The sequence below is a fragment of the Ipomoea nil genome, unplaced genomic scaffold (assembly GCF_001879475.1).
Source record: "Ipomoea nil cultivar Tokyo-kokei standard unplaced genomic scaffold, Asagao_1.1 scaffold1286, whole genome shotgun sequence".
Classification (NCBI taxonomy): Eukaryota; Viridiplantae; Streptophyta; class Magnoliopsida; order Solanales; family Convolvulaceae; genus Ipomoea; species Ipomoea nil.
The window spans coordinates 2618952-2635469 of record NW_017617714.1 but is presented as its reverse complement, the minus strand read 5'-3'; the positions used below and the strand labels follow the sequence as shown (position 1 = coordinate 2635469).

General features: G+C 39.8%; 1 protein-coding gene across 1 annotated transcript; it reads left to right on the top strand.

Annotated features, from left to right (window-relative positions):
• Positions 1-3947: 3947 nt before the first annotated feature.
• LOC109184749 (zinc finger BED domain-containing protein RICESLEEPER 2-like) lies at positions 3948-5316 on the top strand. The gene is made up of 2 exons (XM_019334787.1): positions 3948-5144; positions 5260-5316. Exons 1-2 carry the CDS (start codon positions 3948-3950, stop codon positions 5314-5316), a joined length of 1254 nt encoding a protein of 417 aa, XP_019190332.1.
• The last annotated feature ends 11202 nt before the right edge of the window (positions 5317-16518 follow it).

The window sequence follows — 16518 nt, the reverse complement described above, 5'->3', positions numbered from 1 at the left end:
ATGCCAACTTTCGATATCATATTTTCCAACACAATAGCCACTTGGGTTCGGCCAAGACCGAGACGAGCTCGGTCCAGGCCGAACTGAACCATGGTTTCGGCCTTGGGCGAAACCGGATAGTTTCGGTCTGAACCATGGTTTCGGCCTTGGGAGGCCGAAACTATCAACAGAACGCAGCAATGTTTCGGCCTTGGGCTGAAACTTGGCGAAGCTGAAACTTTCGGCCTGGGGCCGAAAGTTGGTGAGGCAAAAGGCCAACAGTCCATTAACTCCAGTTTTGAATTGTGAATTTAATTCTGTTAATGGGGGTTGCTGTTTCAGATGTTACACAACGTGTAATTAAGGCCATGATAAATGCTATTAAGTACTCCTCCCCTATATAAGAAGGGGTAGAAGGTAGAAGTTTTACACATACTACGAACAAGTAAAAGAGCTCTACACGAAATTAGTTTTCAAGCTTAAAAACCTTCTGCTTCTACTCCTTTCTTAAGCCTAGCTGTGTTCAAGGCTTTGCTCCGTTCGCTGGGTTCGTTCGTTTGGGTGCTCGAACGTTGAATCGTAGCGCGTTTTATCCTGGGAAACCTAGGCCACGGCGCTCCTAGCACTTTTGGGAGGTGGCAAATAAGGTTTTAAGGAAATAGTGGTCTCTTGACTCACGCTAAAAACCCTTACCCAAACACGAGCCAATCTTTCCTTCTTTCGGTTTTGGATTATGCTTCTAAGCAAAAATCCTCCTTTTATGTTTTAGTTTGGTTGGAATTATAATCTGTGTATTATAAATTCCATTTGGTTGATATGTATATGTCTTTTCCGTAGATATTCATGCATATAACCATGGTGGTCTGATTTATATATATATTTGTGTGTGTGTGTGTATATATATATATATATATATATATATATATATATATATATATATATATATATATATATATATATATATATATATATATATATATATATATATATATATATCGGATATATATATCGAATGATATTTTATATACTTCGTGTGTGTATATATAAATATTATTTTACGATATTAAATCGATTTTGGTTCATTATCACCAACAATCTTAAAACCTTATCTATTTTGATAATGAACAAGTCAATGGATTCCAAGAGTATTGGAACCGTGAATGTTGCCGGAGGTGCACATTCAAATGGTCGGAATGGCAACGATGTTGCACATTCTGTGATGCCGGTTGACGGCGGCAACGTTGGAAATAATACTTCCGTGGGAGTTGCAAAAACACACGATGGTGCTCCGGAGAACATTGGTTCACGAACCGGTAGACCTGTGGCTAATGGCACACAATTGGTACCTATTGTGTTGCCTAGTGGATCGGCTAAAAGCCACGAAGGATCCTATGATGGTGTGAACACTACATGGTCTGAGGACTACTGTAGTGTGACCAATGACTTCAACCGTAGTCAAAGGAAACTTAAGCGGAAGCTTAGCTTTCAAGAAGATTATGGAAAGAAGGAGAAATGCCACTACAAAGCGAACCGTCATCCTGGTGAAAAGGTTGAGGACAATTTCGCTATGTTTAAAATGTGTGGATGGTTGGACGAGTAAGGTCACAACCAAGGTACCCCCGATGTGCACTATGGACCACCCTTTGTGGAGTGGACGGTTGAGAATGGAACAAGGCACACGGGTTGAAAGGATCACTACGAGATAGGAATAAGGAAATGTGTTTCCAATATAATTTTCCTATTTATTTATTTGTTAAATAAATGTTGTAGTATCCTTGTGATACATTTTTATTGTTGAATAAAAAATGAATTGTTCCATTGAGCTATTGAATCATAGTATATACGAATTATTTGATGAAATAATGTTGAATGTATGAAATGATTCAATATGGGTGCGTAGTGCATCACGGAGCATTATGTGGAAAATGCTAAAATGACGTAACGGCCGGAATGAAATGTAACAGGCGTGTTACATGTTGAAATCCCGCAATGAACTTCGGTTCAGGTTCATGTAGAACGATACGGATTTCAAGCATCAATTTGTCAAAAATTGGAATAACTATATAATCGTGAGCGTCACAGCTCAAGTGTTGAATATTTTATATAATATTCTAAGAACGATTATATGAGTTTGATTCAACTAGTCGGAAATTTGGTTGATTTATTATTGTTAATTGTGTTATAATTAACTTAATCAAAATTCCAAATTATACTAGTATGAAATGTGATTTGAGACAAATTGTTGGGACGTCAAATTAAGCATGAGCTTAATGTGAAATGCTAATTGTAGTGCTTAATAGCACTGGACGTCAAAAATGTTGAATTAGCATTACGCAAGAGGCTAATTAAATTTAGCTTTGCAAAAAGTGTTATGTGATTAGCACGAAAGGAGGTTTGGTTAATTGTGTAATTAACTAATAATCCTTGTGCTAGGTAGCACTAGGGCTGGGCATTTCGGTTCGGTTTAACCGAACCGAACCGAACCAAACCGAACCGAAGCGGTTTGGTTCGGTTTGGTTTCAAACCGAAAAACCGATCGGTCCTAAGATTTGAGAAACCGATCGGTTCGGTTTGGTTCGGTTTAAAACCGAACCAAACCGATCGGTTTTTAAAAAAAATATATATATATATATATAATATATATAATAACTAATAATATATAATTATATATAAATAAACTTTAATATAATCTAACATTCTAAGATCTAACCCTAATTTCCAGTTCACCCTTACCAGTTACGACAACACTTCACGCCTTCACCTTCGGCTCCGCCCGTCGACCCCTACGCCAGTCGCAGTCACATCTCCGGCCTCCGGCAACCGCCACGGCGCCACCCCTCCGCCAGTCCGCCACCCCTCCGCCCGTCCGCCCGTCCGCCACCCCTCCTAGGTTCCTCCGTTCCTTCCTCCCTTGGCTCAGTGACTCACACCATCCGCGACCGAGGTATGTTAAATTGTTAATAACTTAATATGTTTTCCTTTTCTACTTAATATTTTTTAGTTTTATAGGTTATAGTTTATAGTTTATACATTTTCTTATTTAAAGAATTTTGAATTAGGACTTTTATTTATTTATTTAGATTTTGTGTTCTAGAAACTAGAATTTCAATTTCATTATGTTCATTGACTTGCGCTGTATAAGTTTTACTTTTGTATTGATCATTTGATTGTTTTCATTCCAGTTCACTACTAGAATTTAATTCAAATTCCAGTAGTGAACTGGAAAATTCCAGTTCACTTTTGCAGTGAACTGGAATTAACACTGGAATTAAATTCCAGTGAAGTCACTGGAATTTAATTCCAGTAATTCCAGTGAAGTCACTGGAATTCCAGTGGCTTCCAGTGAGTTCACTGGAATTCCAGTGGCTTCACTGGAATTCCAGTAATTCCAGTGAACTCACCGGAATTCCAGTGAACTGGAACATTGAACTGCTCTTGTTCAATTCACTGGAATTAAATTTCAATTCCAGTGAATTAGAATTAATATGACGGGAAATTTTAAATTGCTTAGTCATGTATCTTGCCATCAAGCGAACCGTTTACATTTGAATTTTATAATGCAGATGGATGATTCTTTGTCTTACCATCAAGGGAACACTCCAAGTAGCACTCCAACTTTGTCAATTGATGAATCAGTGGGACAAAAAAGAAAACTTCCAAACAGTGGATTTCCACCGAAACCAACTGCTCCAAGATCTGAGGTATGGAATCATTTCACTAAATTGGAGGATAACAAGGATAAGTGTAAATGTAATTACTGCCATAAAGAATTTAAGTGTGTATCAACGAGTGGCACTAGTACATTGAAATCACATAATCAAAGATGTGCTGCATATAAGGACCACCTAGATAGTACAACTCAAAAAAATCTAACAATACTTGAAAGTGCAAGTGTTGTTAAAGGTGGTAGTAGTAATCTTGTGGCGGTTGGGTTTAATCAAGATGCTTGTAGGAGGGCAACTGTTAAGATGATTATTTTGGATGAATTGCCATTTTGTTTTGTGGATGGGGATGGGTTTAAACAATTCTGTAGTGTTGCTTGTCCAAGATTTATTATCCCTTCACGAAGAACAATCACAAGAGATGTTGTTGAATTGTTCATGAAAGAAAAAGCTTTGTTGAAGAGCATGATTAGTCAGTCAAGAGTTTCTTTAACTACTGATATATGGACTGCAAGTACTACTACTGTTAGTTATATGGTTATCACTGCTCATTATATTGATGTGAACTGGAAGTTGCACAGAAAAATTATCAGTTTTAAACCAATTTCTGATCATAAAGGTGAAACAATTGCAAAAGAACTTGAGAATTGTTTGATTGATTGGGGTATCACCAAAGTTTTTACTATCACAGTTGACAATGCATCTGCTAATGATAGTGCACTTAGGATTTTCAAAACTAAAGTGAAGTGTTGGAGAGAGGATCCTATGATATTGGGTGGAGAGTTTTTGCATGTGCGTTGTTGTGCACATATTTTAAATTTGATTGTGAAGGATGGCTTGGCAGCGGTGGGTAATAGTGTGGTTAGTGTTCGTAATGCAGTGAAGTATGTGAGATCATCCAATTCTAGATTTCAAGCATTTCAAATACGTGCAGAGCAAGATAACCTATGCAGAGGGAGTTTGATTTTAGATTGCAATACTAGATGGAATTCTACTTACCTCATGTTGACTGCAGCTTTGAAGTATAGGGCAGCATTTGATCGAATGGCTAATGAAGACAAATTGTATGATGCTTACTTTAAAGAGGATGAAAATGGAAAGAGAAGGGTTGGGCTGCCATCATCAAATGATTGGGAGAATGTCCGTCGATTGGTACAATTTTTGAAAATTTTTTATGATGCGACTTTGTCTTTTTCTTCATACAAAACTGTGACATCTAGTCATTGTTTTGATGATATATGCACAATTGAAGTTAATTTGAATGTTTTCAGTAGTAGTAAAGATGTCAATATGAGTGGCATGGCAAAGGAAATGAAGAAAAAGTTTGATAAGTATTGGGAGGGGTCTGAGATAAACAAATTGTTGATTGTTAGTAGTGTGTTGGATCCCAGGAGCAAGATGGGTTTTGTGACAGTTTGTTTTGAAAAATTGTATGGTAAAGATACACCAAAATGTAGTGAAATGAAAGAAGCAGTTGTGGATATCATGCGTAAGTTGTATGAGGTATACAGTGCATTCTATGCTAAACCAAGTGCAACTACAAGTCAAAGTGGTTGTGGAAGTGAAAGTGGAGGTGAGAGTGTAATTCAATCTTGTGTGACTAGTGAATTAGTTTTAGATGTTGGTGATGTATCGGCTGTTGGGAGTATTTTTAACACGTATGCCACCGGTTTGATATGTGAAAAAGGAGATGTGCAACAAACATCAAATGAGTTGGATATATACTTGATGGAAAAGATTGAAATGCCAACTCCTAATAGATTGGGTATGCAATTTGATATTTTGTCATGGTGGAGGAAAGAAAGTATGAAATTCCCAATCTTGTCACAAATGGCACGTGATGTTCTTGCAATGCCAGTTTCTAGTGTTGCATCAGAGTCTGCTTTTAGCACTTCGGGCCGTATTTTAGACCAATATCGGAGTTCTTTGACACCGTATATGGTAGAGGCATTGATTTTGACACAAGATTGGTTACGGTCTTCACTCCAATCTGATTCAACAGTAAGCCTCGCTCAAATATTGGAAGAAACTCAGTTTATGGATATGCTTGCAGAAGGTAAGTTACAATTTTATATTTTTTTATGAATTTATGTATAGTATATACTATATTAGTTTATGCTTCAATATTTTATTATTTTAACTTGTTTTTGAACCTTTTGTTTTGTTGTACAGAGATTCGCAAATCAACAGGGCAACGTCATATTGATCTGTGACCGTGATGATGGATGAACAACTTAACAACCTATGAGTTTGGAATTCGTTTTGTTATGTTGATTGTTTTTGAATTGTTATGTTGGTATCCTTTATTTAGATATTAGACTTTGGATTTGAGTTATTGATTCATGTTTGTAATGTTTGAACTTTGAACTTTGGATTCTAATTTCTAAGTATGTGATGTTTTGGTAATTAGATTGCTATTAGTATGTGATGTTAGTATTTACTATTTAGTAGTATGTTTAAACTTTAAATTTTTATTTTGTTATATAACGTTTATATTTTAGATGTGGATTATGTGAATAGGTATTGTTTGGTAATTGGTAGTATGTTTGGAAAATTATGAAATGTTGAAATTTGATGAATGTAATTCTCGTAAAGTCTTAAACCGAACCGAAGACCGAACCGAATTAAATCCGAACCGAAACCAAACCGATTGAAACCAAACCGAAACCAAACCGAACTACAATGTTAAACCGAATGGTTCAACTTTTTCTAAAACCGAAAAACCGAAACCAAAACCGAAACCGAAAAAACCAAATCGAAAACCGAAGTGCCCAGCCCTAGGTAGCACTGGATTTATAAATTAAGCAACCGAATGTTGCTAGAAGTTTATAATTTAAAGCAATAGAGATTGCTTGGAAATCGGCGCGTTAGTTTGGGAGCAATGATTCGTGCTTGGAATAGCATGTTTCGTGCTTCATTACTAAGCACTGATTCGTGCTTCAATTTTTGGAAGCAATGATTCGGGTTTGTGGCCTTTCGGTCAAAAACCGAATGGATTCGTAAAGGCTAATCTGTTAGCTTCTACGAGATGTGTTAACGTGTTATTCTTTATGAGAATAAAAGGGATAACCAAATTAATTGTGAATTAACGCGGTTACGAACGATCGATGTGGTGAACATGAAACACCGATTGGTGATTTCGGCGCAAGTGTTAGTGTCGTACTCGAGCGTACGGTACGGTATTCACCTCAATCGAACGTTGTTGCCGAACATAAATATCAAGACATTGATAAGTTCGGGTCTACCTCAAGGTATGTGGGGTGAGACAATACTTTGGACAAGTAAAGTACCTTTTAAATAAGGTAACCCGCATGAAATTCTTACGAATTGTGGATACGCAGGAAGTTTTCCTACGAATACCTGAAATGTGGGGGTGTCTTGCCAAAGACGTTTGGTTCTTAGTACACGAGTCCAAGAGTTTGGATGTACATAAGAACACGAAAGATTGATTCAAGAAATTCATCGTTCTTGGAAGATGTATTTTTGTGAAGGATCAATATAAAGGACCTAGCATGTTGAAAGGAACTTTCGGCGTAGCTATGGTTGAAGGGTGTGAAAGAGAACCCGAGCTCAAAGCTAGACGTAGCAAGAGAGCTAGGATTGAAAAATCCTTTGGTCCATATTTTCTGACGTACATGTTAGAGTGTGATGCGCACAATCTAACTTGTTTACTAGAAAAGAAATTGGATTTTCTGACATGGTTGTTAGAAAATGAGCCTCGAACATATGTAGAAGTGGTGACTTCTACAGGTGGACCAACCCGAGAGAGGCTATCGAGAGTGAAGTAGATTCTATCTTAAAGAATCATACTTGGAACTGGTTGTTCTTCCTCCGGGTTGTAAAACCTCGGGATCCTAAGTGGATCACTAGTCGGAAGACAAAACCGGTTGGTTATATTGAAGTAAAATGGCCAGGCTTGTAATTGTAGATTACATGCAACACGAATGCCACAGTTACTTCAATATATATTCTCTTGTGATGAGAATGGAATCCATTAGAACGATACTTGCCAAAGTCGTTTAGCGAGACTTGGAAGTTCATCAAAATGGAAGTGTTGCTTTCTTAGTAGACATGGAACGACCAGAGGGTCTGTGGTTCCACGATGTGAAAAGAAAGTGTGTAATTGGTAATGTCATGGTATGATTCGGAACAATTGCCTTAGTGTTTGGCATGTGAGGTTTTGATCATGCATTGATGACCAACGAGTTTAGTATAAATAAAAGTGACTAGTGGGTCTACGTATTGCGTACGATAGACGGTGATATCACTGTTTGTTTATACATGATAAACTCAACGTGGGTAGTAACGATCAAATGATCTATTCTACCAGGAACATGTTAAATTCGAGATTTGATATGAGAGGTGTGAGTTTGGCAGATTTAATCTTCGAGATTAAAATCGTGAGAAGACCGTATGGTCTCGTGTTAGGCCAATCTCAGCGAGTTGATTGAATCCTTTCAAGGATGATAATCAAGTGGCTTGGACACCGTTAGATACTAACGTACAACTAGCCAATAATCATGGAGATTGTAATTCTCGTGGAGAATACATTCAGGTTATTGGTAGTTTAATTGTATCAAATGGGTTATACTAAGCCAGATATTGCCTTTGCGGTTAACGAACTTGGTAGACATCTGAGTAACCCTAGTGATGCGCACTAGAAGGCAATAGTGAGAGTTATGAGATACTTGAGGTATGCTCGTGACTTTGGACTGCACTACGTGTAGATATCTAGCTGTACTTGGAAAGTATAGCACGTTAACGGGATATCAAAGGATGATAAATCCATCAAAGGCTACGTCTTTACGTAGGCCAGTGCAGTCGGTTGGATGGAAATTCTCAAAATGATTTGTGATAGCTAAGATCCGACGGGATCTAAGCTGAGAGCCTTACACTCGTGTCGCGAACAAGTAGGCCGAATGGCTATGCCATTTTTTCGGGAATGTTCCTAGAGGTAAACTCGTATCTCCAATTTGTGTGCATTGCGAGAGTCAAGCCAAAATTGGTTAAGTACAGAGTTAGATGTGGAATGGTAAGTCTAGACTCATACGTCGTAGACATAATACCATTAAATCATTTCTCACAACAGGGGTTATCTCTTATTGACTACGTGATGTCATAAGATAACGTAGCGGCCGCTAACTCGCTAACCCGAGGGTAAGCAAATGGTTGTTGAGAAGTTGGAACGAGGAATGGGTCTAAAGCCCTTGGACTAAAAAGTTCCATAGTAGATACCCAACCTAGCTGGCACCTAGGTTCAATGGGACAACTAAATTATGGAACGGAGCGTGTCACTGTGGGGGTCTCGGACTCCCTACCACTCCTCGTTAGAAACAGTGACTCCCGCACGAGGCTAGCATGTTGATGCTTTAATGATTCTTGAGTATGCGGGATACTCGAGAAAGAATCACCTATGTAAGAGAGAAGTGAGGGTCGCTTCAAAGGAGAATTGTTGGGCACAATTCTTTAGAAACTCTCGCAGAACCAGGAACGGTGACCCACGACCAAAATGGGCACACTCATGAGAACAGAGAATGGTTGGGAGGTTCCTGTGTGAGATATGTCATCGTCTACACAAATGGCAGTCGGTTCAAAGACATCGCGTTCTACCGAACAACCAGTAGAGTAAACATTTCTTCACAAGGGAAGGTTCAAAGGGTATAGTGACTCCCTACCTATCCTATGCAGGGATCGACCGTTTGAACACAGTTGTTTCCGATTTCAAAATACCCCGAAAATCAATTTTTCATTCATGTGGGGGATTGTTGGAAAAATGGCATTTTAAGTGGCTATTTTGTGGTACAATTATCGGTGGGGACCACTTCCGATTTGGGTCGGGTCAAAGTGGATTCGGTTTCTTCGTAGTGAGACGAAGAGATTGATATATTGTACGCTCAAAACGGATAATGGGTGAATGAGATATTGATTCTCAAAGTAGACCCATTGAGTTGGAAAAATGAAAGGAAAAAGTGAGCTTTTGTCCCACATTGGTTTGGAAAGAGGATTTGACCCCCCCTTTTATACAAGAGCTTTTTTAGAGCTTGTAGAATTGTATAGCATAGAGGCTCTCTCGCGCGGGGGGGGGGTGGTGCAAATCAAATTCCAACTAGAGATGACTTCGGAAAGGCTTGATTCAAGCCCGAGCTCGTGTGCGCCGGCGCCTACGGGCACGAATGTCGTCCAGAAATTGGCTGGCCTTGCGGGCTAAGTTATGCCAACTTTCGGTTTCATATTTTCCAACACAATAGCCCAAGGCCAAGTTATGCCAACTTTCGGTATCATATTTTCCAACACAATAGCCACTTGGGTTCGGCCAAGACCGAGACGAGCTCGGTCCAGGCCGAACTTAACCATGGTTTCGGCCTTCGATAGTTTCGGTCTGAACCATGGTTTCGGCCTTGGGAGGCCGAAACTATCAACAGAACGCAGCAATGTTTCGGCCTTGGGCCGAAACTTGGCGAAGTTGAAACTTTCGGCCTGGGGCCGAAAGTTGGTGAGGCAGAAGGCCAACAGTCCATTAACTCCAGTTTTGAATTGTGAATTTAATTCTGTTAATGGGGGTTGTTGTTTAAGATGTTACACAACGTGTAATTAAGGCCATGATAAATGCTATTAAGTACTCCTCCCCTATATAAGAAGGGGTAGAAGGTAGAAGCTTTACACATACTACGAACAAGTACAAGAGCTCTACACGAAATTAGTTTTCAAGCTTCAAAACCTTCTGCTTCTACTCCTTTCTTAAGCCTAACTGTGTTCAAGGCTTTGCTCCGTTCGCCGGGTTCGTTCGTTTGGGTGCTCAAACGTCGAATCGTAGCGCGTTTTATCCTGGGAAACCTAGGCCACGGCGCTCCTAGCACTTTTGGGAGGTGGCAAATAAGGTTTTAAGGAAAGAGTGGTCTCTTGACTCACGCTAAAAACCCTTACCCAAACACGAGCCAATCTTTCCTTCTTTCGGTTTTGGATTATGCTTCTAAGCAAAAATCCTCCTTTTATGTTTTAGTTTGGTTGGAATTATAATCTGTGTATTATAAATTCCATTTGGTTGATATGTATATGTCTTTTCCGTAGATATTCATGCATATAACCATGGTGGTCTGATTTATATATATATTTGTGTGTGTGTGTGTGTATATATATATATATATATATATATATATATATATATATATATATATATATATATATATATATATATATATATATATATATATATATATATATCGGATATATATATCGAATGATATTTTATATACTTCGTGTGTGTATATATAAATATTATTTTACGATATTAAATCAATTTTGGTTCATTATCACCAACATAAACTACCAACATACGAAAAGTCAACCTGCAAGGAATTATAAGCATTACAGACATTCATACAATCAGACTCCATGATAATGTGATTTTCGTCACGGTCATTTAGCCAAGTAAGAGCCTCCTTCACCGCTAGAGTTTCTTCTAGATAAGGATCCAAGCAACACTGTAAGCGAGAGGAGTGCGCCGCTATGAAACCACCATCACTCCCACGAAGAATCATACCAGCAGCAACACCGTTAACCGAAACCGCCGCATCAACCGAGCAAGATAAATAGCCAGTAGGTGGTGGAGACCAATTAGTATGAATCGGATCAGTCGCAGACGCATGCATGAAAGTTGGAGTTGGGTTATACGCTGCATTCCACTCCTCAACCAAAGCATTAACATATGATAATAATTCCCCATCAGACCAAGCTTTACCATTAAAAACTAAACCATTTCGAGCCATCCATATTCACCAGAAACGAGCGGCCATTAAAGGTGGTAATCGTTTATCTCCTAAGTCCAGAGTAGAGCTGACAAAAGTATTAAACGTCATGCCCTGTAAAATATCGTCACAACCCCATAAATATTGAGCTACAGAGCATTGACAAAGAGATGTGTGATAGTCTCCTCATCTACCATGCAAAGAGAACACCCTCCACCAATCCAAACCTGTTTAGTTCGCAGCACAGTATAGATCGGTATGATGGACCTTACATAGCGCCAAAGGAAATTTTTATTTTAGGTGGCACTCTCATACTCCAGAGTTTATTCCAGTTTGTAAAGCACAACTCTTCGTTCATAACGCGAACCTCAGTCTACATACGATAACCATGTTTGACAGTGTAACAGCCCTTTATATCACCTCTCCAAAGCCAAGAGTCCTCCTAGTCAGGAGAGACTGGTGTACATAATATACGATCTACATCCGCCTCATCAAATAAATCACGAACAACATCCACATCCCAAACGCCATCATCAGTAAGAAGGTTACAAACTTTTGCAGTGCGTAACTCATCAATACGTGGGGTGTGTAGGATTGGATTATTTGAATCAACTAGCCAAGGCCAACCCCAAACATCAGTATCTCTTCCATTTCCAATACGTCTTACTACACCCTCGCGCAAAATATTTTGGCCAGCAAGAATACTACGCCAGATATAACTCGGGTTATGTCCAATAGTGGCTGAAAGGAAATCAGTATGTGAGAAATATCATGCCTTTAGAACCCTGTTAACAAGAGAGTTTGGATTGACTAATAACCTCCAACCTTGTTTAGCTAATAAGGCTCGATTGAATTCTCGAAGCTCCTTGGACCCCATACCACCACAATGTTTCGGTCTGGCCAACCGGGACCAAGATAACCAATGAATACCTCCAGAGTCCGAATTATCTTTATACCACCAGAATTTATTCATGAGCCTCTCAATAGAGGTACAAACAGAGTCTGGAAGTAGGAAAACAGACATCGTATATATTGGCATTGCCTGTGCAATGCTTTTCAACATGACTTATTTACCAGCTCGCGACAGCAGCTTTTTTGTCCATATATTCACCCGATCCCGTATTCTCTGTTCAACATACCGGAAGATTGCTACTTTATTCCTACCAATAAAGGAAGGCAGTCCGAGATACTTACCAAAGTCTACAGTAATACGTACACCAAAAACATTTGCGACATGATTACATAGTAAGGGTCCAGTGTTCCTACTCCACATAATGTTGGACTTTTCATAGTTGATTAACTGACCAGAGGCTGCACAATATAAGTCCAAAGAACGCTTAACCTGTGACACCCCGTAATCCAAATTCGATTAAGGGATTAATTAAGTAATTAATCCTAAACCAATTGGTAATTTAATTACTTAAATTCCTGAAAATTCAATAGTCGGGGACTAGTAATTGACTAGTCAACCCCAAAGTCAAGGTTGTACCTTAAGCTTTGTGAGTAGTTCCCTTGTTCCCTTACACCTCTTCATTTTAGTAAGGGTATTCATGACTTTTCACCCTGTGTTAGTAATGCAAGCTAACCTAGTAGACACTCCCCATTCTTTCTCCTTACACTTTCCAAACTTTAGCTCTACCTTCTCTCTAAAAGCTAGATAGCTTTTCTTCCAAGCCAAGTTGGAGCTTTGTCAAATCTTCAAGGGTTGTCTCCAAGATTCTACCTTCCATACATTTGAGCATCTAGGAGGGTAAGATCTATGTTCATCTTGTGTTTTTAGTGTTTTCTAAGGTGTCTTTTCTTAAAGATAGAATCTTTATGATCTTTTGGTGTGTTCTTGAAGTGGGTTTGGAAGTTGAGCCTTATTAGGAGCTTGGTGAAGTGTTAAGTGAAGGTTTTTGTCTTCAAGAGGTAACCCATGCTCTACAAAATCTATTTTGCTTACCTATATGATGATTTCTTGGATTCTACATGTGATTTTGCCAGTGTTGCAAAAATCGCGCCTAGGCACTAGGCGGTCGGCGACCTAGGCGCCCGCCTAGGCGCTCTAGGCGGTCCCCAACCGCCTAGAGGGCGCCTATCGATTTTTGCAACCTTGGATTTTGCTATGAAATGTGAGTGTTTATGCATTGTCCATTGTCTTGTGAAAATGCATATCTAGAGCTTGTGTTTAGGGTTCTTGTAAGCCATTGCTTGGCTATTCCTTTGATTCAAGTCATTTTGTTGTATTTGGTGAGATTTGGCATGTTTTGGACTTGAATTTGAGCTTGGAGTTGAAAATTCCCGAAGGGATTATTTTGGTGTACAGGTACGTACCCGCGGGCGGAACAACGGGTAGGCGTCCACCCGCCGCCCACCCGCGGGGTACAAGTTGGTCGTGGATGTGTACCCGCGGGCGGAACCACGGGTGGGGGCCTACTCGTGGGTCCACCCGCGGGGAACATGCTGGTGTTGTTGAGGGATTTGTTTCCCGTGATTCTTTTGACTCGGTATTTGGTCTCTTGACTTCCCGATGTTCTTTTGTGGAACTATTTGAGTGTCTTCTTGATGTTTCGTATGTCTAGAACTATGTGGTAGGTATCCATGTAGGTTTTGGTGTCTTGAATCGTGCTAAGTGTTCAACATTGTGATTCGTTAAACCGTGATGAGTCTTGTGTGTTCTTCGGAACTACGTTTGGTTTACCCGTTTGATAAGCATGCTAGTTCGGTGTTTAAATGCTAGCGTGTGTGTTGTTTGTACCTTCCTATTGTTGATGATAACTTGTGTTATTCATCATTGTTGATGGACTGTGATCCATTCTTGATTGAGTATGGTTTCATATCTTCGTTGTGATCTGTTGGTTAATTCCTGTTGAGGTGTGGTGTGTGTGGCTGTACCTGGATTGCACGATTAGTGGTATGGGACACTAGTCACCAAGGTACGGCAGTGGTCCTCGTGGTGGCCATGACATGATTATGGAGTTTGTGGCCTTTGTGTAAGGTTCACGTATTTCTTGGGTGGCATGTGTTGCCGTGTGTGTGATCGGTACCCTCGTGTACTATGAAATCGGTGGTTCTGTTGGAGGGACTGTTGGAGGGGGAACGACGGTTCCCAGGGGAATAAGGTTAGACTTGGTGTACAGGGGTCCTGGAGGTAACGGTTGGAACTAGACAAAAGGATGGGGGTAGCCATAAGGTTGGAACCGGGCATAAGGAAGGCATATCAATTCGTGATGGGTGATGTCACGAAGGCTTGTGTAGCCGTTGTTGTGAGTTCTCTTCTTGTGACTTGTGTAGTCACAAAGGCATGTGTTGCCTTGGCATGCGTTGCCATTGGTTGTGTCCTTATTCTTTTGAGTTATGCATGTCGGGTGATAATCTACTGTGTGATGGTAGATTATACCTTGAGCCGTCCTTGTGAGTCGTTGTTGTTCTTTGTGGTCTTGGGATGTGTTCCCTTATCTTCATTGTGAGCGTTTGAGTCTTGTGTTGACTTCTGCTCTTGGTTTTGAACTTATATATATGTATTCCGTTTCGCAAATGACTTTACAAATGTATATCTTATCTATGTATGATATTTCACATGTATTGGTGGGTTACCAGCATTATTCGTTGACCGGGCGTCGTTTCATCTTTTATGTGTTTCTTTCAGGTGATGTTTAGACGTGAGCGCGGTCTAGAACCTGCTAGTGTAGCTCCCTTCTTGTGTTTTTATGGCCTGTGTGCCAAGGATAGACTTTAGTACTTTGGACATGTATGGTTTTTAGATTATGAATTATGCAGATGTTAGCCTGTGCGTTCACCCCTGGGTGAGCGTGGCATAGCACCCCTTTCACTCCAGTTTATATAATCCTTGTTAGAATTCCACTGTGTTTGATGTTTTGTTTAGATATCTGCATGTTTAAGGCTTTAAATAGCATGGAAATTAGGGGGTGTTACATAACCTCTTGAGCCTCCCTGTCATTTGCCCTAAAAAAGAGCAGACTATCGTCTGCGAAAAACAGATGTGAAACCGGAGGGGAACCCCTGGCAATAGAAACCCCGTGAATGTTACCTCTAGATTTCTGGCGGTGTAAAAGTAGTGATAGTCTCTCGGCGCATATTATGAACAAATATAGCGATAAAGGATCCACCTGACGTATACCCCGAGTAGGGAAAACCTGCCCAGCTAAATCACCATTAATTAAAATATTGTAGCTAACTGTAGACAGGCATAGCATCACTAGATCCACCCACCCACGGGCAAATCCAAGTGTTGTGAGCATCCTGTCAAGAAAACCCCATTCCATTCGGTCGTAAGCCTTAGCCATGTCCAATTTTAAATCAGCCCATCCAGTTGATCCCTAACGTTTACCACGAAGATAGTGGCCAATTTCACCTGCTAGGATAATATTATCAGATATTAACCTATGTGGAACGAATGCACTCTGCGAAGGAGAAATAATATGCTCTAACACCACCTTCAACCGATTCGCAATGAGTTTGGCATAAACTTTGTAGGCTACATTACATAGGCCAATAGGCCGGAGGTTTGTTACCTTTTCAGGATTTTTTTTCTTCGGGATGAGTACCACATTTGTAACATTAATACCATCCGACAACTGACAATTGATAAAACAGGTTGAGACAAACTGAATAAGGTCCAAACCAACAACCGACCAAAACGATTGAAAAAATGCTGGGGTCATAACATCTGGACCAGGCGATTTCTCCGGGGCCATCGAAAATAGAGCATCCTTCACTTCCTCCGGTTCAATTGGACGAAGAAGGTGAGCGTTCATTTCTGGTGTAATGCAACTTGTAACATGATGGAAATTCATGTTATTTGTCTACTCTGAATGAAAAATGCCTTCATAATAATCCATGATAGTTGCACACAAAGCATCACCCTCAACCCATTGATTATTATTGTCTCGAATCCTCGTCAGAGTATTAAGTTTCTTGCGCTAGGATGCAATTTTATGAAAATATTTGGAATTGAGGTCCCCATGTTTGAGCCAAAGGTTCTTTGATCTCTGACGCCATACATCTCTTTTTGTGTTAATAAAATACGAAGCTCAGCAGATAGGGATTTGAAAAGAATAATATCAGAAATGCCACTACTAGCTCGTAGACGCTCAAGTTCCAAACGAATATACTGCATTCTACGTCCA

What these genes read in the sequence shown, in the direction of transcription:
- LOC109184749 (XM_019334787.1), top strand. Translation starts at nt 3,948, where the DNA reads ATGATTATTTTGGATGAATTGCCATTTTGTTTTGTGGATGGGGATGGG. An exon ending in TCATGCGTAAGTTGTATGAG is followed by an intron (nt 5,145 to 5,259) that starts GTATACAGTGCA and finishes AATTAGTTTTAG; the next exon opens with ATGTTGGTGATGTATCGGCT.